This window comes from Aspergillus nomiae, assembly GCF_001204775.2.
Source record: "Aspergillus nomiae NRRL 13137 chromosome Unknown contig00015, whole genome shotgun sequence".
NCBI classification, from domain to species: Eukaryota; Fungi; Ascomycota; class Eurotiomycetes; order Eurotiales; family Aspergillaceae; genus Aspergillus; species Aspergillus nomiae.
In genome coordinates, this window is record NW_015378070.1 from 45,309 (window position 1) to 68,032 (window position 22,724).

At 50.3% G+C, this 22,724-nt stretch overlaps 9 protein-coding genes across 9 annotated transcripts; 4 read left to right on the forward strand and 5 right to left on the reverse strand.

Annotated features, from left to right (window-relative positions):
- Positions 1-199: 199 nt before the first annotated feature.
- ANOM_001434 (uncharacterized protein) lies at positions 200-2,847 on the forward strand (the record flags this gene model as incomplete). Its single annotated transcript, XM_015546691.1, has 4 exons — positions 200-392; positions 445-537; positions 600-1,152; positions 1,845-2,847. 4 exons carry the CDS (start codon positions 200-202, stop codon positions 2,845-2,847), a joined length of 1,842 nt encoding a protein of 613 aa, XP_015411301.1.
- Positions 2,848-3,291: 444 nt separating this feature from the next.
- On the reverse strand, positions 3,292-7,132 carry fphA (putative sensor histidine kinase/response regulator; the record flags this gene model as incomplete). Its single annotated transcript, XM_015546692.1, has 2 exons — positions 3,292-3,600; positions 3,656-7,132. 2 exons carry the CDS (start codon positions 7,130-7,132, stop codon positions 3,292-3,294), a joined length of 3,786 nt encoding a protein of 1,261 aa, XP_015411300.1.
- A 2,356-nt stretch (positions 7,133-9,488) lies between these two features.
- On the reverse strand, positions 9,489-10,463 carry ANOM_001436 (uncharacterized protein; the record flags this gene model as incomplete). Its single annotated transcript, XM_015546693.1, has 1 exon — positions 9,489-10,463. The coding sequence occupies one exon, from the start codon at positions 10,461-10,463 to the stop codon at positions 9,489-9,491; it is 975 nt and encodes a 324-aa protein (XP_015411303.1).
- Positions 10,464-11,729: 1,266 nt separating this feature from the next.
- ANOM_001437 (GNAT family N-acetyltransferase) lies at positions 11,730-12,526 on the forward strand (the record flags this gene model as incomplete). Its single annotated transcript, XM_015546694.1, has 2 exons — positions 11,730-12,066; positions 12,144-12,526. 2 exons carry the CDS (start codon positions 11,730-11,732, stop codon positions 12,524-12,526), a joined length of 720 nt encoding a protein of 239 aa, XP_015411302.1.
- Positions 12,527-13,680: 1,154 nt separating this feature from the next.
- ANOM_001438 (uncharacterized protein) lies at positions 13,681-14,487 on the forward strand (the record flags this gene model as incomplete). The annotated part of the gene is made up of 1 exon (XM_015546695.1): positions 13,681-14,487. One exon carries the CDS (start codon positions 13,681-13,683, stop codon positions 14,485-14,487), a length of 807 nt encoding a protein of 268 aa, XP_015411295.1.
- Positions 14,488-15,067: 580 nt separating this feature from the next.
- Positions 15,068-16,939, reverse strand: ANOM_001439 (putative 2-ketogluconate transporter; the record flags this gene model as incomplete). The annotated part of the gene is made up of 5 exons (XM_015546696.1): positions 15,068-15,312; positions 15,371-15,582; positions 15,639-16,157; positions 16,237-16,514; positions 16,586-16,939. 5 exons carry the CDS (start codon positions 16,937-16,939, stop codon positions 15,068-15,070), a joined length of 1,608 nt encoding a protein of 535 aa, XP_015411294.1.
- Positions 16,940-17,582: 643 nt separating this feature from the next.
- ANOM_001440 (glycoside hydrolase family 88/105 protein) lies at positions 17,583-18,682 on the forward strand (the record flags this gene model as incomplete). Its single annotated transcript, XM_015546697.1, has 2 exons — positions 17,583-17,844; positions 17,907-18,682. 2 exons carry the CDS (start codon positions 17,583-17,585, stop codon positions 18,680-18,682), a joined length of 1,038 nt encoding a protein of 345 aa, XP_015411241.1.
- A 748-nt stretch (positions 18,683-19,430) lies between these two features.
- ANOM_001441 (MBL fold metallo-hydrolase) lies at positions 19,431-20,228 on the reverse strand (the record flags this gene model as incomplete). Its single annotated transcript, XM_015546698.1, has 1 exon — positions 19,431-20,228. The coding sequence occupies one exon, from the start codon at positions 20,226-20,228 to the stop codon at positions 19,431-19,433; it is 798 nt and encodes a 265-aa protein (XP_015411242.1).
- Positions 20,229-21,677: 1,449 nt separating this feature from the next.
- Positions 21,678-22,355, reverse strand: ANOM_001442 (class I SAM-dependent methyltransferase; the record flags this gene model as incomplete). Its single annotated transcript, XM_015546699.1, has 1 exon — positions 21,678-22,355. The coding sequence occupies one exon, from the start codon at positions 22,353-22,355 to the stop codon at positions 21,678-21,680; it is 678 nt and encodes a 225-aa protein (XP_015411290.1).
- Positions 22,356-22,724: the final 369 nt, after the last annotated feature.

The following is a 22,724-nucleotide window of genomic DNA, read 5'->3' on the forward strand; positions in this document are numbered from 1 at the left end:
CCAGTTCGATCACTTGGTGCCTATTTTGACACGGAAAAGGGCTCTGTTAACTAGTTCATTATCACCTTTGGACGTAGTCTTTCATCGGTCCACTTCTCCATTCATGCATACTTATACCATTCTTCCCTTTGCGAGGACAAGCGTGCTCTGACTGCTCACTGAAACCAACCACATCGTGTTGGCCTACACATAGCTACCAATGATTCAAGATTATCTGCACGAAGGCTGCCATGCCTTGGTAGAGGGAGTCGAACCGGCATACGGGTACCAACCATCACTAGCGGCAGGCATTGCCTTTTGTGTGCTGTATGGGACATCCATGGTGGCCCACACAGCACAATCGTTTTGGTCCAAGAAGTGGTGGTGCTTACTATTTGCCATAGGATGCTTGAGTATGTTTTGGGTCTAAACAGGTGACTGAGGTCGTACACTGATTTATTGCAGCGGAGGTTTTAGGGTGGGCAGCACGGACGTGGTCAGCAGAGTGTCCATATCAAACTGACGCCTTCCTGATGCAAATATCAACACTAATTATCGGTATGCCCTGTGCACAATATATCCCCCACAAATGCTGTCTGACAAATGGTCTCTTTTCTAAGGCCCGACATTCTTCACCGCCGGAATATACGTCCTTCTCGGCCAACTCATCGCACTGCTGGGCCCAGAAAGTTCTCTTCTTCGCCCCAGCTGGTATCTCTGGATATTTTGCACTTGTGATATAGTCTCGTTGGTCGTTCAAGCAGTTGGTGGTGGAATGGCCTCTTCCGCAGCAGGCGAAGTCAACGGGGACACTGCCCCAGGGACCAACACAATGGTGGCCGGTATTGTATTCCAGATGGCCGCCATCACAGCGTTTGCCTTCTGCGGTATCGACTTTCTCATTCGGTGTCGTCGCCCGCAACTCCGTGCCCGGTTCACCCCGCGAATGCGCCTGTTGGTGTTGGCAACGACGTTCTCCGTAGTATGCATCTACGTGCGAAGCATCTACCGCACGATCGAGTTGTTGCAAGGCTGGACGGGATATCTGATCACACGGGAGCGGTTCTTCATTGGTCTAGATGGAATCACTATGGTGCTTGCTGTTGTTGTATTCAACATCTTTCATCCTTACTGGTTCCTGCCGACGGAGCAAGAGTCCAGAAAGGAGGATTCGTGGGTTTCTTTAACTCGGCCTGGTGAGAATGAGGATATCTGAGGTGCTATTTACCCGGTGTCACCCACACCGGGGACGTTTATATAGGATTTAGATAGCAATGCCATTTCTCGCCCTGTTCATTCCGATTCCTCCCTAGCATTTTTCACTCTTACAATATAAATTCCGCCGTCCTGGGTCTTACATCGCAGATCAGGACACGAAATATTTACCCGTGATCGACACCCATCCTTCCCCAATCTCGGAGAAACCATCTGAAACAACCCGAGTCGATCGCATGTATCAGAACATCCCGAGCATCGGACACAGTAGATCCCGAGCCGTTCGCGATCCACATGCCGTCTTAAATCCGAAGATAGATATGCTGCTCTATACCTCACGAGCTCGTCCCCAAGAGAAGAATAACAAAACCACCGCACAAGAAAATGACCACGCAAGACCCCAGCCCACCACCCCAGATCCGAATCCGGGACATAGTAGCCCTAACAACATTCCTCCTCATCCGTGTCCCGTGGACTATCTTCAAAACGACGCTATACCATCTCCCAGGCACCACAAGCCGTCCACCCTTATTAAAAGACCTTGCCCGGTCTCTTACACGAGAGTAAACATCCCCCTCCCCTCTCTCTCTTCATATCCTAGTCCACGTTTCATCCTAACCGACACCAAGCTGACAAATTCACTAAAAAAGATCCTTCGAATCCCTCCCCCTAGCAATCCACAACACCCTCCCCAACAGAACCGGTTCCAAAACCCTCCTCTCACCCCGCTACAGCCCCCTCAAAACCCACCTCTTCCACCGAGTCCAAAGACCTCATTTCACAGGCTACTGGGTATCCCGCGGCCTCCGCTCAACAGCGCCCATCGACCCCAAACACGCAGACCTGGTCATCTACCACCTCCGGGGGAGCGGGTATGCCCTGGGCCATCCGGGGGATACGCTCCCAGGGTTACTTTTCCTCGCTGAGGTATTGGAGAAGAAGGGGATTCATGTCTGTGTCATTACGCTGGATTATACGTTGGTAAGTAACGGGGCATTTCCGAGACAGATAAGCGAGTGTCTCGCAGCGTACGAGTATCTTATTGGGGAGGAGGGCGTGAGGGCAGAGAAGGTGTGTTTGGTGGGTGAGTCTGCGGGAGGACATCTTGCGTTGTCGTTCTTAGTTGCTCTGGCTCGGGGGTTTTCTCTGGGGAAAGAGAATAAGAAGGGGAACATAGGAAAGGGGTATCCACGACCGGGGTCCTTGATCCTCCTAAGTCCCTGGCTCGATCTCTCTCTGTCGTCTCCCGTGATACCCATCCTTGAGAAAAGGGATTTCATATCGAGGACTTTCCTCCAGCGGGTTGGGAAAGAGCTTCTACGCGCTGATACCAGGTTGATTTCTCTGTTTGGGGATTTTACCGCCCGGTCTATGGAAAGGGGCTCTTGGGTGCGTGTTCTCCCGGCTCGGACGTGGGTGTCTGCTGGTGCGGATGAGATTTTCGTGCATGATATTGTGAGGTTTGTGGACTGTGCGAGAGAGGATGGTGTCGGGGTCGAGTTGCAGGTTGAGCTTGGGAAGTGTCATTCCTGGCAGAGTGGGGAGGCGTTCCTATCTGTGAGGAGGTTCTTGGATATGTCTTTGCAGTTTGAGGGGGAGGAGTTGATGCCGGGGTTGGTGGGGGTTGGGGAGGTTATTGCTGGGTTTGTTTGACTTGGGTGTTTTGGGTTTGATTTGTGTGTTGAAAATCGGTAGTGTATGTTTAGATTAGATACTCTTTACATTTAGGTACTTGGCTCAGCAACTATGAGAGCTTATATCTGGACGTGGAAGGCTAGAGCTCGACGTTATGGATCCACACCTGGAACGACTATCATGTTTGCGCTGAAGGATAATACAGAATCTCGACCAATATAAACATCCAGTTCATTCTGTAGAACTAAATCGATTGATGGGGTATATATATAAAATGAATGCAGATGTGAAATACATAGAACTGAGGGCATTCTCCTTAACCAACGGATACTCATGCCACCAAAAACGTTGATCAAATGCTAACGCAACGCTCATCGCCGGTGTCGGCGAAACCAGAGGGACAGCTTTTCGTCAGTTCAATAAATCATAGAAGTTGGGTCATCAGAGAGATCAGGGCTGCTGTTAGCGCCCGTGAAACCAGCCACCGTTCTCCCATTTACCGGGTTGGTAGGTAGCGCTGTTGCGGATATCATCGTCGCGGAGGCCAGCAAGAAGGGTGTTCAACCGTTGAAAGTTGATTGGCTTCATGATCCAACCATCAAAACCTGCAGAAATGTATTTTTCTGCATCCTTTTCAAGAAGCGAAGCCGAGACGGCAAAGATGGGTATTCGGCCGTTCAATCTAGAAAGTCTTGAGAGTGAATCTGGCGGGGTTTCCTGCTCAAATTGGCGGATCATTATAGTGGACCCGATACCATCGACAATTGGCATCTATACACGACTAGTTAGCGCTGTTTAAGGGGAGCATGGGGGAAACAACACCTACCTGAATGTCCATCAAGACCGCATCAAACTGAGCAGGGTCCGCACGGTAGGCGCTTGCACATTCTTCGCCATTAACGGTTAGACGTACAGTGTGGCGGATTTTGGTCAGTCGTTTCTGGATAATTTTGCTATTGATCGGGTCGTCTTCCGCAACAAGGACATGGAACGTATCAGGTAAAGGAGACAGGTCGGGTTGGGAGGGAGGCTCTTTGGTCGGCGATGTGGACTCCGTCTTTGCCTCTGGGGACTGGTCAGCTGCTGCAGGTGCCTGTGTTGGTTGGCCGTCGATCTCTGGGTGATGTTTAGATTCTTCATCCAGGCTTGGCTGTAACGTGGGAGGTTTCTGTGTGGTCTTCCCACTCTCGCTGTTGGTGTCACTTCCGCCATGGCTACGTCCCTCGGAGCGGGTATCAACCAATACGAATTCTTCTTTCGACTGTAACGGGGGGGTCGGTACAATGTTGTGAACAGGGACTTCGGACCCGTCTTTGGCAGAGGCGGCATCGGCCGGCAGAGGGAAATTCAATGTGATCTGGAACCGGCTCCCTTTGCCTTCCTCCGATCGGACGCTGAGCTGCCCTTGCATATTACGTACGACGCGAGAGACGGTTGCCAGCCCCAATCCCAGAACCTGCTTTTCTGTCTCATCCACGACTTCGCGTAAATTAACCCGGCCACCTTCATCCAGGCCACGGTTATCACTCTCTGCAGAGACCTGTTCGAGCTCCTGAAACAAGGTCTCAAGACGAGCTTGAGAGATGCCCGATCCCGTGTCAAGGACTGCGATTTGGATTGTTGCAGATCCATCCTCTGTACGGCCCGGCTGGCGCCAGAGTTCGACGGTAATATCACCACCCGATGTATGCTGAATAGCGTTTGAGATAAGATTGGACATGGCCTGCCGCACACGTCTTTGGTCTCCAATAACTGTTTGCGGGATGCCAGGATGTAGCAAAACGGTATAGTTGATCCCTTTCCGTTCCACTTCGCTCTCAAACATGCCAGTCGCTTCCTTGAACGTCACCCCAAGGTCGAAGGGCTCGTCCTTAATGAGATCCTGGCCCTTTTCCGTGTTTGTCAGGTCGAGTAGGTCGTTAATAACGTAAATCAATGACTTCGACGCGGAGTACGACTTAGTGAGATTGTCCCTGGTTTCCTTATCCAGCGCACCTTCTAGTGCGATCTCCAGATAATTAACGACCGCATTTAAGGGAGTCCGCACCTCATGGGCGGAGTTTGCGAGAAGAAGCTTGGTCAACTGCGAGCCCTGCATGGCTTCCTCGTTCTGGCGCCACACTTTGATGAACTTGCCATACACCAGACATAAAATGGCAGCGGTCTCCACGTCGGAGTCTGTCCACTCTCGAGACTGATCCAGGACAGTTTCTTTCCAAATCTGAAAGCTCTGTCTCGGTTCCAGCCTGCCGATCTTCTCCTTCTGTTCATAGGGATTGCCACCCCACTTGATTTCAGTCAGTCGGCCCCGCCGGAAAAACGCCATGAAATCCATGCCATCAGCGGAGAGAGGAACGTAGAGCAATCCAGAAATACATTTGAACCCCGGGGGGTATTTGAGGTCCGTGAAATCTTTCCTAATGTTGTGCGACGCGAGCACAGAGTTAATCCGGCGCATTCGAAGATATTCCAGCAAAGCCAACATTTCTTGATGACTTGACCCACCCAAGATCTTAGTCTCATCGCGGATCGATAGGGCACCAAAATCGGCATCAAACAGCTTTAGTAAATCGTCGGACGAAGCAACGATATACCCGGACGGATTGGCGTCAGTTGGGACGGTGTTGATCAGTTTGCGGGCCTGAAGACGCGATGCATATGAGAGACGCTCAATGTTGCGCGACAGTGTTTCTCCGATCAATCGACACATCTTTCGGAGTGGGAACGAGACTCTCATACCAGTGTCGTAGGTATGGCAAGAGATCAATCCCCACAGTTCCCTGGGGCCGTTGATACTAATGGACATCGAGGCACGCACTTCCATGTTAGCCAAGTATTTCAAGTGGATGGGTGACATGGCACGCAAGTATGCATGTGTCATATCTAAGGGTCGCTCCAAATCTTCCACAGTGCGGCAAACCAAGCGTGCGGTCACTTGCTCGCGGTCGTAGAGCAAGCGGACACGATTAATTCGGTATAGATCTCGAGCTTGTTTGGGAATATCGGACGCGGGGAAATGTAAACCCTTATAAAGGTCTACAGTGACCCTCGGATCAACCAACTCGGCCACCACAACGCCGTTACACTGGCTATCAAACTGGTAGATCAGGATTCGGTGAAATCCTGTCAGCTCTTTAACGATCCCCACAGTGGTGTTAAGCAGCAGATCCAATGTTTCGGCACGATTCATCTGTTCCTGAACCTGGCTAACAATGCTGAAAACCTCCATTGCGGCGGCTTCGCCCTTTCGCCTGCGCGCGTTCCGCAGCAACCGTAATGGCTGGCTGATGTTGATGGTGCTTTCTGCCAATTGTTCCGGAGTAAATTCAGCACCCAGGGTATCAACTGGCACCGAAGGGGACGGCCCGCTGGAGCCGCTGATGGGATTAACGCGATCATCCTCCAGTTCGAACTCGCAGATGATGAGGCCCGGATTGGCGGGATTGACATGAATGGCGCACCAGAGCCGCACTGCTTGGCCCGCCGGACTGGTGATGGACATAACGAACACTTCGGGGCCATCGGCGCTGGGATCGTACCCCTCATCACGGATGAAGTCAACATGATCCAATAAATTTTCCGACTGGTCCTCATCGAGGATGTCACAAAAGTTTTCCAGTGCGAAGAGACTGTGGGGTGAGTAGCCTAGGATACTTTCTGAGTTCTCACTGACCACGCGAACTACTAGTTTTCCTTCCGACTCCTCGCGCAGGGCCATCATCGCACCAAAGGTTTGAATTGCGCCGGGGATGTGAATAGGCTCATCTTCGCAGGCCCGAAAAGAATCCACCGTCCTGCCGGTGAGAACAGCGTGGCCATCGTCCGTTTCGACGTGCTTAAATCGAGTGGTAACCAAGTCCGATGTTTCTTTTGTCTCCGCGGGGCTCTCGAGCGACGCGTTTGCGGGGGTGGCGGGGCTCTGGACAAGAGTTTCGCTCCCGGAGCCAGGTGCTTCCGTGGGCAGTTGAACCGCCTCAATTGGAGCCGCTACGATTTCTGTATCCGGCTTGCGTTGTGACTGCAGTTCATCCCATGTTCGCGAATCGATTATCGAATATTGCCTGGCTCCCCTCACTGGTGAAATCGGATCGTCGGATGACGCAGGAATCGACGAGGGGTCAACGAAGACCATTGACCGAATTGGATATACTCGTTCGGCAGTGCCGGGAATGAACTCGTTCTCTGATACATGCTTTGCTGAAACGTCGGTAGCCGGTACTTCCTGGACCATCTGCGCAATCTCAGAGGCATCCTCGCCAGAACCTTGCTTCACCCCGGGCGCGGAGTCAGTATTGGATTCCATTTCAACGTCTCTCGACTGGAGTCGACCAAACCAAACTCGATCACAATCTGTCGCTAATCGTGTTATCGTGGCATGGGCGAATATCCCCAACGGGCGACAGCAGCAAATTGGTGACGTTTAATGGGATCCGTCTTCCACCACGAATATGTCCAGAGCGGTGATGGGGAAAGATGGGGCTGATGATGCAGAATTGATCGGTCGTAAAAATAATACAGGGATCACAAGATCGATGGCGCATGCGTCGGATGGAATGGGTGGGAGGAGGACTAATGGAATTATCTCGGTTAGTGGCAACACCCACCAAGGGAGGGATGAGAAGCACCATACCGTGAGGAAGAAGAGGGAGTTATAAACAAAGATTCTCCCGGGGTCAGTTCCAGAATTCCAGAATACGAGAAAACGGGCGGATTCGACCGTGTTCACACAGAGATTAAAATGAAATGGAGGGGGAGGGAGAAAAAAAAGAAGCAGGTGAAAGTCGGGTAGCGAAGATTGGAGTAGGCAAGAGAGAAGAGTTACAGTGAATCCTCGGTACTATCTGACGGATCGACGGCAATATTTCCTTCATTCAGCTAGGCGGTCACCGCTTCAGGGCGAGAAGTTGGCACTAACCAATCCAGTGCCATGTTTGGGTCGACCCCTCCAAATGCGAGGACCAAAAAAAATCGAGATCGAGAACCCCACGATAAATCTTCCACTAAACCCGCTCCTCACTAGTCGCAAGGGAAAATGATTCCATTTAGCCATGCGTCCACATCATAGGTGGTACCGGTCCTCCGTCCTCCGTCCTAGCTTGGATCCTTCGATATATTGAGTTTTTTTACCTTTGCTCTGTCATTGTTTGGAGTGATAAGGTAGTAGTTTCTTCCCCCCAATACCCGTCTCCATTCCGTGGTAGGATGGTAAGCCCCTGACTAATTGATATGAGCAGCCAGTTATCCAGGGAATGAAATTGGAGCCATACTTGGAACTTGTTGAAGTACTATGTACAATCAGGCCATTGTGCTATAGGGAAGTCTGGGTCCGTGACGTCATTTCCGCTGTCACAAAATAATGGAAAACGGCGAAACCAACAGCTCGGGTCCATTGTGTACCTATCCTGAGATGTCTGGGCGCACTCCACCTTCCTCTCTTAGTTCCGCTGCATTAATCTGCCTTCGTTCCGCGGCTGATGTGTCATCTCCTCTGTCCACGTGATTTCCACGAGCTCGGATCGACGACAGAATGGCCACTTCTGATTGGCGGCATTGACTACCGTTCGCTTAACCCTTACCGTTTGACTTGGTCAAAGCTTTCAGTGGTCCCGGATCCAACTTTTATATAGGTACACCATCCACATCCACAAGTACTAGTAGTAGTTCTGACTGAGTACTGCAGGCAATGATCGCAGGAAGGAAAGATGTATCATGCTGCACGGATCGTACAGATGAACAAGGAAACTCCCTATCTTCCCTGTTACGGAAGTCACTCTCCCCCAGATCCTGATATATCGAAGATATATATCTACACTACAAGCTGTTCAAGCACACTGCCGGTGCAATCCAAAGAATTTTCCTGGCTACAGAAGTTAACGGTCGACATCCATTTCTGGACGAGCGCGAAGACAATCCTTGAGTAAACGGTTCTGGCCCAGTCCATAAATGCAAGATATTTCATGTGAATGTTTATAGTACATATTCAGGTTCCTATCTTTGTGTGGAAATCCCACAAGGCAGACATATTGTTAACCAGTCGCGGCTGAGTCTCCACCACGTATAGAGTCGGCAAACAGCTTACGTGGAGACCTCAACAGGGTCCTATGTGGCTGCTGTGGCGGTTCGCCACCCCCTTCTTCCTATGCAGTCTAATCTCTCCTGTTCCCTGGAACCCTTATGACGATGGATGACATCCTTTCGCGTCTTCGATATGAACAATCCGCAAATACATTAATATACACAACGCCCTGTGGACCAAAATTGGTGGTAATTCTTTGGTATATACCTTGATCTTTCATCGAGCGTACTATGTGCACAGTCTCTTCAAGTGACTGGGTAAAATCCGATCTGATCAACAGACGAGGTGAGTGTGCAGTTTCCCCCGCACGTGACCTTCCAAAATATGATGACAGAGGAAGTGATGTGTATGCAATGAGGAACCGCGCTGGCCCGATAGAGCGGTGACCGGGGAATCTGAAACCTCATAGGGCCGTGATCCGCCGTTATGCAGCTTTGGCAAAAGCCTCACCGCAGCGTATGTGGAAGAAAAGTGTTGGAACGGCCACGTCAACCGGGTTCGGGTGAGCCGCCCGCTCGATATTGTATGTGATCGGGAGGCAAAGAGTGGATGGATACGATGGGGAACTAGCGTGGTGGCAGAGTTAGGGCGGGCGTGTAGTCTCGGAAGAATATTCTCGGCGCTCCGATCGGTCCAAGCTGTCCATTGAGATGGCGCTCCACGGATACCGAGAGCGAGTCCGGGCGCGGACGGGTGCCGCATGCGTGATATCACCCGTCAGTTGCTCCGGATTCACGAAATTAGGATATTCCTCGTGGTCGGTGGAGCTTGTGTCCGAGGGCCGAGTATTGACGAGCAAGACAAGCTTTCGCAGCACGGCGAATTCCAACTTCAGCTTGACACTGTAGACGGCAGCTTTAAGTGTGGTCTGAAGAGCGTACAACCCGACATATTCCAACACCAGAAGCGCCACATCTAGGAGTACGATGATGACATTGATCGTAATCAGCTCATACATGATCTTCCGCCGGCCGGGGTCTTTGTCCGGGCGCAGCCGCAGAAGGTTGGTCGTCTCCCAGATATATAAGCAAGAGATCAAGATCTCCTGCGCACAAAACCAAGCCACTTGCATGCGTTCCATCACATTATAGCCGCGGATTATGGGTTCGGTGCGCACGTAGATAGTGGAATAGGTGAGGACGGTCGTTGGAATCAGCAAAACGATGGTGTTAAAGATGATCATGTACCGAACTTGCCGCAGAACCTTGTGATTCTGTACGACCAAGTGAAGTCGAGAATAGAGGACGACCGATTGACCGGGAACCATGAAGTAGAAACCGATCGTCGCAAGGGTGACCGCGAGCCAAAGTGGCCCTTTCGCAAAAAACTCCAGCAAAAAGCCGATCGCATGTGGGATGACACCGAGCACATTGGACAATAGCATCGCCCAGAAGTACAGCCCTGCATAATGATTGAAGACGAGGAAAATTAAAATGATGAGCTCGATGGCGTTATATAGAGCGATTGAGCTAAAGACAACCATCATAATTTTCACCGCCAGGCCCCCTTGATAGCCACCAATGAGGCCCTCGGGCACCTGCGACAGCGAGTCTCCCATGACGCCGGGGTGTGACCCTTTCGCGATCAAAGGAGATCAACGTCAAACCGATTCTTTTTATCTTTCGAGCGGCAGTGGGCGACAACACTTGACGCCATATTCAGTCATGCCCGACTTTGCGATCTGTATTAATGAGATCCAGTATGATCTTGGAAACGCTTCGTGAATCGAACCGGGCTTTGTCTCGTGGTAAAATATATACGGTGGCGACAGACACACGCGAATGGTAGAACTGGTATAGGCGATCCGGCACAACTATATCCAGCGGAATATGTTCGTTGGTCCACAAGGTATTCAGAGGGAAGAGGCCATGGAGGAATAGGAATTCGCAAATATATACACACACTAGGCAAATCTAAAAGAACGTAGTGAGAAGAAGAATGATTACGAAACAAAAAGGGAATGGACCTGAATGATGGGAGGATGGGGTGATCTGAAACAGTGGAGATCTTGGTGGAGGAGGTGTCTTGTCGGGAGTCCCCACGAGCCTGGTGGTTGAAGAGAAAAGAGAGAAAGAGTGAGTACCAGAGTGAGAGAGTGGAATGGATAGAATGGAAGTGAACGGATGGGGTTTCGGCAATAATGGGGGAAATATGCACGACACTAACACTAAAATTGGGCTAGCGTGCAGCTAAGGTTTAGTGCCACATGATTTCCCCGGCCGCTCGGAGATTCAGAGCCTGAAATCTGAGGAGTCTTTGACCCTTTGTCCTCTCGTCCGATACAGCACATAGTTACCTACATGTAGTTAATTATTACTAGTTAACTACATATGCAACGACTGACTAACAGTTCTTGTCACGATGGCTTAAGGATCTTTCTCTCCAACCATTACATAATACGTCGGCAGGACTGAGTTTGACTTTCAAATTGACTTCATAACTTGGCTCAGACTCATCGGGATTCATTCGTTGCCTTTCGGCGTCCTTCCGTCCGTCGATTTCGATCATGTGATGCGGTGGCGACCGGGCTGAACTTTACCAAAACAAGTATGGCCCCTTGGAGACGGACTCTTGGTTCATGTTGACTCCTTACCTTGTTGTACTCCGTTACTGTTCAGAGCCTCTGATATGCGTGTAAAATACGAGTTACAGCGAATATACCCGAAAGGTCTAGGCCCCGTGCCTAGGACTAGTACATTTTTGGGCATACTAGTAAACTTCCAATCCCCAGCAGAGACACTCAGTATCAACTCGGAGACCATCTCCACACTCCACATTGGAACTTCTACTCCCACACATATTGTATGAATTAAGTTTTCACGTCATGACTCTCACCGAAGTCCATTTGCGACCGGCAGTGTCGCAGGACCTTCCAGCCATCGCGGAAGTTGCCGCACAGTCCATGTTGGACGACGAGCTGTTTGCCTTTCTTTGCCCTCGGCGTAGGGAATATTACTCGGACTATCGTCAAAGTTTCCTGCGACGACTACGGGCGAAGTTGACATCGCCCGGGTGGGTGGTCATCGTTGCGGTAGCTGAACGCTCAATGGATGCAGACTCATGTCCTATCCTTGGCTATTGTGTCTGGGAGCGTATCGGGGACACAGCGGAAGAGTCCACCAAACAGTGGAAGGAGACCTCGAATAGTGGTTGGTTGGCTCGTGAGTAGCAATACCTCGGCTCCTTTAATCCGGTTAAGTACACCATGGGATGTATGTGCCTTTACTAAGAACTGTAGGCGTACAGGAACTGCTTGGAAATGCGAGGGAACATTTCGTGACTCGACTGTACCCTGACCGAAGCGTAGATGTTTCTCGTTTGGCTCGGTACAATGCTTTAACCATTGAATGTTTTCCGTACGACGACTTTCCCGAGCTTTGGTTCCTGTCCACACTGGCGGTTCACCCGGCGTACCAGCGACAGGGGATCGGTCGTAGGCTCGTTGAATGGGGCCTCGAACATGCCACGTGGGACGGAACCCCTGTTGGTCTCGAAGCTAGTGCCAAAGGAACCTCTCTCTACCAGTCCCTTGGGTTTCAGGTAGTCAATGAAGTGCCATTGGTGGAGGGGGTCGCCCTGACAGCGATGCTGTGGCGACCTTCTCGGGTGGCGCACCCTTGATGACAATGCAATATCCACCATGATGTATAACCTTTGATGTGGGCTTTTCTGGATTTCCATGGTGTCCATACATGGCATTTCTGCTTTGAACTAAGAATTATAGAGTGGAATGCATTTTTTGTCGGTTTCCTTTTACTTATCATTTCTTGGTTTGCAATCAACACGGGAGTTGCGGTCGTGTTTACTCAGGAGGCCTGAGAGGTCTTTGCTGAAGCCGGAATATTCAATCATTGACCAACATTCAAGGGATGACGCCAATGGCCAGTGACATGCTTCAGTGACAGAAGGCCACGGTTACATGGCCATGAGCGCGGTATGGGTACGGCACTACGTGAGCAACAGGACTGAGACGCAGGTCTGCTAGGGAGACTGTCGCAGTTGGGCCCAAATTGTCGCAAGCATCACTTGTGCGACTCCTTAAACTTGGAAGCATAAGGTGTTAGAAAAAAGAGTTTCGGAGTTTTATCACCTTATAGACTCAAGCCAACATCTTGGACAACATGGTGCGCCCATGAACAGCAGTTTCGGGCATCTGTGACGACCCTCTGTGGACTTATGACTAAAGCATCGTATTAGGCAACAGTGATAGAGTTTTGATGACATACTGGTGTTGTTGGTGAATGCACTGCTCTTCGGACGGGTTTGACGTGGTATCAGCCCTGAACGATTCCTTCGGTTGAATGTGCGGTGTGGTTTTATGGAAGCGACCGACGGTCGGAAATCTGTCATTGGGCATGGCTGGGAACATGAAACATGAACTGAAGTCCCAGGTGCCCCCATAAACCATCGTGGTCGTCAGGAAGAAACGTCCACACCAGTTTCCGTGGCGCGACGGGAGTGGATGCCAAGTGACGAATAACAGTTTTACATCGACATCGCCAGCTGGCGATATATCACCCACCATCAGCAATGCGCACCCTCATTTTGTATCACCTTAAGAACCCTCTGTGTGATTGTTCCCCCACACGGTACTCGACAATTAACTTTGACTTTCACTTTTAGCGCTGCCAATGCGACACGAGTTCCAAGTTCAGTCGCACGAGCTGAATACATAACTAGGTACATCCGGTGAACGAACTTTTGGCGATGTGCGAGATCTAATCAGACAAAGAGCAGGCCAGATTCTCCGACCGCAAAGTCGTTACCCGCATATGATGTCTCCCGATACTCCTCCCGACTCCCCCCAGTCATTTGCAGCGGCCCTCCTGCCGTCGTCGCTCATGGCCGTCCACAAGGACCGTTTTGAAGCGGAATTCGGCAGGGAGAAACGGACCGAACGTGCTCATAGACCTCATGTCTATGAGGACGCCGAATGGGTCGAGGATGACCTTGAAGACCGCGTCCAACTCATCGGGAGCTCCCTAAACCGTGACATGAATCGCCTAAACCTGTTGCTCCAAAAGGACCGTAACGACGCCAGGCAAATAAGTGGCTGGCAGGCCCGCATCGACCATCTGGAGCGAGAATTGAAAGCTTCTAATGCGGAACGAGATGCATTACGCATAGCTCTTGAAGAGTCGCAGAGCCGTTCGGCTCAAGAGAAGGATATCGCACGCCATCAGGAAACGCTGCAAAAACAGCTCAGTGAGATGCAAAATCAAGTCCAGACCCTGAACAAAAAAGCGGAGTGTCAGGCGGCAATGCTCACGAAGAAGGATACCTTGCTTCAGAAGCACACAAAAGCCTCGAATCTGAAGGTGCAAAAGGAGAAGACTCAGCTGGAGGAGGCCCTTGAAAAAGCTAAGCGGCGGGCCGCTGATGCACAGAAAAATGCCCGAAACGCTGAGAGCGAGCGTGACAGGACGCAGAAAACTTTGGAGGAAACTAAGAAAAAGCTTATGTCGTCACGGCACAAGCGATCCATTGTCGAAGATCAATGCAAGACACTCGAGAAACAAATCAAAGAGCTGAACAATGAACTGTCGAAGAAGAAAGAGAAGAAACGGCGGTACTTTTGGTAGAGATTGGAGAAGGTATTGGCAGAATATTTGCCTTGGCCACCAATCCAGCATCCACGACAAATGTGTTACAAAAAATAAAAAAGAAAGAGACGACCTTAGCAGCGAAATTTTGCTTTCTACAACACCATATTTCTCGGGTTTGATGACGCACTTTGTCTATTTATTTCCTGTCTTCCATTCTTGAACTTGTTCGCCATGTACATCGCATAAAATTGTACAATCCGATGTTGAAATCAATCACAAGTACCACCCAGAACAGTTCTATTACACCTACTGTGCTATGTAAATCACATGCAGACCTTAGCGCCTTGCATTAACAATTTAGCCTTGAGGTAGGCCCCCACACCTGATGATGAATATGCTAGATTAACTTTATAAGGATCGGTCAAGCAATTTTACGCAAGGAGCCCCTTGCAGGAGACCTGCAGAAGATCTGCAGAAGATCTGCAAAGGCCGTCTCAATGATGATAGGAACCTGACACAAGATTACAAGAGAAAAGGGTATATTCATTCATTCCATACATCAAACATACAAACACCGAATACCAACCAGTGGCAGAACAACCAAGGAGACCAGGACCTAATAGATATATCTGAAGTGAAGATTCTCCTGGTCCGTCCGGTCCTCGAAAGCGTGGTCAAGGTTGTCAGCAGTGGCAGGGTTAACTCCAGCCTCCTGCAACATGCGCTCCTTCTTCTTGTTCTGCGCAATCAGGTAGAAGCGAAGGAAGATCACGGCCAAGGTCATGGCGGAGTAACATCCTAGATGGACACCGAAGGCAATAAAGTAGCGGGGCGCGTCTTTGGCTAGGAAAACCTGCGGACCTGATGACTCGAGCGTTAGCTTCGCCGAGGACCTTCATAGAGGGTACTGGGTGCTTACCGATGGCGTTGCCAACAGCCCACGAGACGAAGGTGGCTGCAACTACGGTGGACTTTTTGGTTGCTCCTGCGATGTTCCGGGAGACCATGGAGAGACAGAGACCCTGGGCAGACCAGAAAGAGAGAGTGATGTAGTAGCTGATGAGGAGACCGGCCTTTGTGGCCAAGTTCTTGTTTTCGACTGTCATCAGGACGATGGTTCCGACAAAGGATCTAACGGATGTTAGTGATATTGCCAGGAGGGATGTGGACAGGATAATGGAACATACGGGATGATAAAGCCCAGCATGATGAGCAGGTTCTGGTTAGTCTTCTTCACTAACCATGCGGACGACATCAGGACGACAATGATGTAGAAACCCAACACCATAGCTAATAGCTGAGTCTGCAGCTCGGTGAAGTTGAAGCCCGTGATAATAATGTTTGCAAAGGAGCCCAGGCCGCTCGTGGGAAGTGTGGTGAAGACCTGGATGGCACAGTAACACCACATTTGCGGATCACGGAAGGCTTCCCACATCTGGTAACTACGGAACTGCTTGTTTTGCATACCGGTCTGGTTGGCACGGACACGCTCGACCATCAAATGCTTCTCTTCTTCAGTGAAGCACTTGGCTCGCATCGGTGAATCGGGCATCCAGTAAAGGACAAACAAGCCCCAGAGTACTGAAAGGCACCCGTATGCGATGAAAATCGCCTGCCATGAGTGGATGGCCTTGTCTTTGCCGATCAAGCTAAAGCAGTATGCTAGCAGACCGCCGACAATTTGTTGACCTCCGTTCATCATGTACCTAGGCGAAGGTTAGAATCAAACCAGTCAACCCAGCTGCTTCCCTGGGGGAGCAATGTCGATGGTCTAGGATTACCCACCAATATGTGACTGTGTCAGCTTGTTCCTCTCGCTTATACCACATTCCGGATAGGATCACGAATGACGGCTGGCAGACAGCTTCGAAGATACCCAAGAGGGTACGCACGACGACTAAACCGACAAAGTTGTGGCAAGCCGCGTGGAGTGCCAAAACGGAACCCCACAGGATGATATTGATACCAAGGTATTTGGCGATTGGCACTCGTTGGAGAATCCAGTTCGTTGGATACTCTACAATCAGGACAGCAATGTAGATACAGGTTGTCAACCAGGAGTACTGCAAAGGGAAGGTATATCAGCATCACCGTCTCGTGCCCACTTTCTCATGCATGGTCCAGATATACATACCTGCTGGCCGTGGAGGTTGTTATCCTCGCGAATACCCATGATGGATGCAAAGGACATTGTGCCTTTATCCAGGGCTTGTAAGAAATATGTTAAGATCATGATCACTAGCACGCGGCGATCGATCTTGCGTCGCAGCATTCGACTGGTGGCTTCATCGATTTCTACCCGGCCGCGGTTTGCATATTCCTGGAGCTCGTTGTCGACACGGGAATAGTCCACCGCATCTTTGTCGTTGGGGGAAAGCACTCGCTCGACATGAGAGATGTCTTTCTTCAGGTCGTCCATTGCAGTGGTGGGAGGGGTGGCCTCGTGGACCTGATGGTCACCAGAGGATGAGCGTCTTGTCTCTGTCATGGTGGAATACGCAACAAGGAGAGAATGAAGACGTGAGCCACCACCTGCAGTATTTGATGAGATCAACTCGCAGGATGGGAAGCAGACAGTGTCAGGAGGGCCAGAGAATTCCCGGAGGGGGGTTGCTGGGACCTTTTATTATCAGCACTGTCCATGGGTATAATCTCTCATGATTATTTTATTTTTTATTTTTAAATTAATGGTGTCAGTCCGCGGCACGAGGATGAGTATACGGGCGGTCTAACCCCAAGGTCAACGAGTCATGGCTTATCTTTCCCCAGTTCTGCATTTTGGCCACCCCGTGGGCAATTTTGTCTGGGGAAAAGGTTTTGCGGAGAGGAATAACCCGAGCTCGCAGCAAAAATACCGGGCAAGTGCCGTCGGCCCACCGCGAAGCTTGGGCTCCATGTCGTCCTCTCGTCAAATAAGCGCGGAGAGCCAAGGAAACCGGCGCAATAAAGTGCGCCTCCTCGGTGGGCGTTGACCCGAAGCTAAAAGCATCCCACGGACAAGTTTCTCCGCGTATCAACTTATGGATCCGCTTCGGTGAGCGTTATTAGGGCGCTGGTCCGTTCACTCTCTGACCGGCTTTCCTCGATACTCATTTCACATTCTCTCTTGTCACACTTCAAGGGTCTTCATGATGTCGTCTAATACTTCCCCCCCGCAGGTGCGCGAGACCGTCAACCGCCTCATCCATAATCTCGTTAACATTAAAGATGAAACGGGCCGATTTCTCATGCCGTTGGCAGATGGTCGCATCATCGATACCAAGTCCTGGCATGGCTGGGAATGGACGCACGGCATTGGTTTGTACGGTATCTGGAAGTACTACGAAATGACTGGCGATCCTGAATTATTGAAAATTATTGAAGACTGGTTTGCCGCCCGATTCGCCGAGGGCGGTACCACCAAGAACATCAACACCATGGCAGTGTTCCTGACCCTGGCCTACGTCTATGAAAAGACAGGCAACATCACCTATCTTCCCTGCTAGACGCCTGGGCCGAATGGGCCATGCACGACCTGCCTCGGACGCGCTACGGCGGTCTGCAGCACGCCACCTACCTCACAGACAACTACCAGCAGCTCTGGGATGACACCTTAATGATGACCGTCATGCCTCTCGCAAAGATTGGAAAGCTACTAAACCGCCCAGAGTACATCGCCGAAGCCAAGCGGCAATTCCTCCTCCACATCAAATACCTATTCGACACCAAGACCGGACTCTTCTACCACGGATGGACCTTCGAAGATGGCGGCCACAACTTCGCGCAGGCGCGATGGGCCCGCGGTAACAGCTGGATTACCATCGTCATCCCAGAATTCATTGAACTGCTCGAGCTGGAGCCCACAGACCCCATTCGGGTACACCTCATCGACACGCTCGAAGCACAATGCGAGGCGCTCCAGCGTCTCCAAAACGAGTCCGGCGCTTGGCACACGCTCCTGGACCACTCAGACTCCTATGTCGAGTCATCTGCCACTGCCGGATTTGCATATGGTATCCTGAAGGCGGTGCGCAAGCGGTACATCTCTGCGCAATATAAGCCCGTAGCCGAAAAGGCCATCGCGGCGGTGGTCGGGGCTGTGGATGCCGACGGCGAGTTGCAAAACACTAGCTTCGGCACGGGAATGGGAGATAATCTGCAGTTCTATAAGGACATTCCCCTCACGTCTATGCCGTATGGTCAGGCCATGGCTATCATGGCTCTGGGAGAGCATCTGCGTGGGTTCCTGTGATGGGTTAGTCGTATGCCGATTGTTTGTACATAGATGTGCCATGATAGATATAGATTTTATGATTACGAGGACAGAATGAACGACTTCTGATCTGAACTTCGCTTTCTCTGGTTGATGTAATGGTCCTGATGAACATTGGTCTAGCAGCGTATTGCTACATTTTGATGCCTCGAGGGCTTTCATGATAACAACGTATATATATAAAGAGAAGGAGAACAATAAAGAACGAAGAAAGAGAGCATTCTATGTATATCTGCGCGGTAAATGATGAGCTAACTACCTATTCACAACGGTGGATTCGCACTGGAAAGGAATGCCGACGTTTAGGGGATCAACGGCGTCATAACGTCTAGAGCCTTGTTAAATTGTCCACGGACTTGGTTGTCTATCAATGAAGATTATCTCTCGGTCTAATCTGTATACACTTCAATATAGTACCGATAAATATATTCAGTTGTGAAAGAAATGAATACGTATACAATGTGACATTGTAGGAGATAGTAGTATGTTTTAGAAAGTAACTACATTCCTTATCTTCAAATGACGCACCAGGATACATGGAAGGTGAACTGAAAGGAATTTTGTATACCACTTGAGAAGGCGCCGGGGGCGACTACCGGCAGCTTAGCACTAGTATTGGAGCATAAAAAGAACCATGAACAATATAGCAAGTCTTTGCAATCTAATGCATATCAAAACCCAGGAAAGAAAGTCTACACGAAAGAAACCCATAATATCTCAACAAAATCTAGAGGGCCGAAACCTCCTCGCCGCCCTTCAACCAACAGATCTTATCACTGATGCCCTCATCCTCAAAGACCTGGCGCAGCTCAGCTCCGAGTTGAGTGAAATGACCCCAAGATTCGTAATGCATAGGAACGAGAACGTCAGCCTTGAGGGCGCGGAAAAGCTTAGCTCCATCCTTGCCGCCCATGGTGATCTGCATGACGGGCCCATTGGGATCGTCCGTGCTAGGAACGTGAGCATTGCCCAGGTTCATCACGGCAGCACAGACATGGTACCGGTCCGCGATAGAGTCCAACTCCTCGATGTAGACTGTATCGCCCGTGAAATAGATGGCGTTGGGGAGACCTTCGTGGTGATGTCCGAAGTCTTCTCCGGTTATGATGAAGCCGGTGCATTCGTTTCCGGGGACGTGCTTGGTTGGGGTCGCGATTATCTTGAATTTCTTGCCGCCAATCACGCTCTCAATCTCCTCCCAGGGCTTCATGCCGTGCACGGCCGGACGGGGCGCGAGGTTCTTGGCCCCGTCGATGGTGGTGAAGACGCGGCGTCCGTCCAGGAGTTGCCGGCCGAGCTCATCCAGGTTGTCGGGGTGGTCTTCGTGGCTTAGAAGCACGGCATCGATCACGGGGAGCTGGTTTAGACGGAGAGCAGGATCTTCGGTTACTTTCAGGACTATGATGTCTCGGTCCCAGAAGGTACCGGCTGGGGAAAAGAAAGGGTCTGTCAGGAAGTTGACGCCGTTGATCTCGAGGATGGCAGTGGCAGTGCCAATGTGGGTGACATTAAGAGTGGGAGCCATGACTTCGAAAGAAAAGAGATAGAAAAATTAAGAACTGGATGCTTGTCAGAGTCACTGGTTGAAACTAGCGCAATGCACAACGATACTGTTTGTGAATCTGAATGAAGAATGCTGAGAAGCTAGATGGCCGGTGCCCGGTACTTATACCTCGAACATGTAACGCAGCTCAGTGAGAGGGATCAATTGCAGGTCATTAGAAATCCAGATGATGTAAAGCTTGACCCATAAGTCAGCCAAAGACTATACCACCGGCATCCCTCCTATCGGCATCCCTCCTCGGATCAGATCCGGATCCAAGATACTGCACAGGAGTCGTCAGCCCGTAGCCCGCAACACACACAGACTTATGTTCTGAGTTTCCAACATAAGTGAAATGGCGATACGAATATAGCACATACAACCACAGGGTATGGAGAACAGGGCTTCCCGTCCGCTCAGCCGCACTTAAGCCACCTATTGAACGCAGCCGACTGGAAAATAAGCCCTTTGGAAGTTGCTGCTTTATGGGTGAGCGTCGCTAAGTCACAGGGTGAGTGTGGGTGATTTGGGTGATGCTGTCCAGATCGCGGGTGAGCTAGACAACCCAGTAGGATGTTTGTGAAGTTAAATAGAGGTACTCTGCCTGATTGTCCTTCCCCTTTTTATACATTTTCCCCTTCAAGATACTCGCTCTGAAGAAACAGCCTCAAGTATAATCCAATGCAGGAAACTAATTATATTATATAATAAAGGCTCAGTGTATGATCGTTGGCAATTGGAGACTCACGTACTCCGTTCGTGGGGTATCATATCTTCGGTAATAGGAACTGTAGATAAAAGTGCCCTTGCATACGCCGCAGCAGTAATGGCTGCATAGTCTTGCCATTGATCGGCTTGTGGAAGTCGCAGTAGTCGCAGATACCCCTTATGACAAGCGATGGGAGCTCATCCATCAGCCCAGCTGCCTCCAATTCGAAACAGAGAATATCTAGGTCTTTAGCAATAGAATCACGTGTCCGCATATTTCATGACTTGATCAGCGGCGATGCAAAAAATGTCAAGTTCAGAAGATCCAAAAGAAATATACTACAAAGCTAGTATCGCGCTGAAGCCTATCTTGAATCTCAGCTGGGATATTGAATTGGCCCTAGGTCAAGCGTTAAAGACTGTGGCTACTCAACTGTATATTATATTGCGATAAAAGCTAGTAAACCTAATCTATTTCTAGACGAATAGAATGGTAGAACTAGACGATAAGGCTTGACGCCAACAAAACGCTCAGCAGTTCGGAATCAATCCTCTACCAGTACAGGCGTTTGCGCTTTGACCACCTTGATTTGTAGCGCAATTTCTACTAGATGCGCTCCGCGGTAATGAAGGCGTACCCGAGCTCTTTAAGTGTTGCCATACTGTGCGCAATTTCGAGAAGCTTTTCTCCAACTTCACCCTCAAGGGAGAGGGCCTTTTGCTCTAAAAATTTGCAGACAGGCCGGACGTATCTCGAATATCGGTGAATTCAATGACCTTGAAGCCTGTCTGGTGCAGGAGAGCTTTGAGGTCATCGCCGGAAGGCATGGGTGGGACCTGAAAGAGTTCGTGGAAGCGCGCCAGCACCTCGGGATTGGGGCAGCCCGCATCGAGAAACAGGTCTGCAATAGCTAGTCGGCTGCCGGGACGAAGTACCCGTGCGATATTTGTAAGGGCAGTGCGTCTATCGTCCATATGCACCAGAGACTCGATGGCATATGCGCCATCAAAGGAGGCATCAGCAAACGGGAGGTCCATGGCATTAGCGAATAGGAAATTGACTTGTCCAGCTTTCGTGTTGCTTTCGTACTGAGACTGGGCAAGTTCAATCTGGTGGTTGCTGACAGTAATGCCAGTAATGTGAACATCGTGGGCAGTGGCGATTTGCACCGCCGATTTACCAGTGCCACAGCCAACGTCGAGGATACGCTGACCCCGAACAGAGGAGAGTCGCTCGCCGATTTCACGAGTCAACCGCTCAGTGGCTACCTCTATCGTGTCCTCTCTTTCAGGGTCATCCCAATAGCCAACATGGATAAATCCCGCCATAACGTCTGTTAAGAGGCTGGTATATTGGTCGTACATGGTACCAACCTCGGTAGCCGTTGGCTGAAGAGACATTGTTATGGTGTGTTGGTTAAAAAAAAAAAAGCAATATAGGTAGCGTAAAACTAGAATATGACTGACTGTGAGAAGAAATAGGATATCATTCTGGAGGGTGATTTAGTCCCATTATATAGTCTGCATGTCAGACGAAGCCTAGCGTTCATCGTATGGTAAACCAACTGGATATACTGTCGGGCCACGGATAAACAATTCGCTGGATTGCATGTGCATAGCTCCCCCCGCCAATGTAATTTTACTATCTGATACGAGATGCATGGTAAATTGACGTAAACCTAGAAGGGGACATGCAGGCGAGTGGATAGTGTGATTCCTTTGAGAGGCAGTGTACTATAGAAAGAGGCCACGTAAACAGTGCGCCCGAAT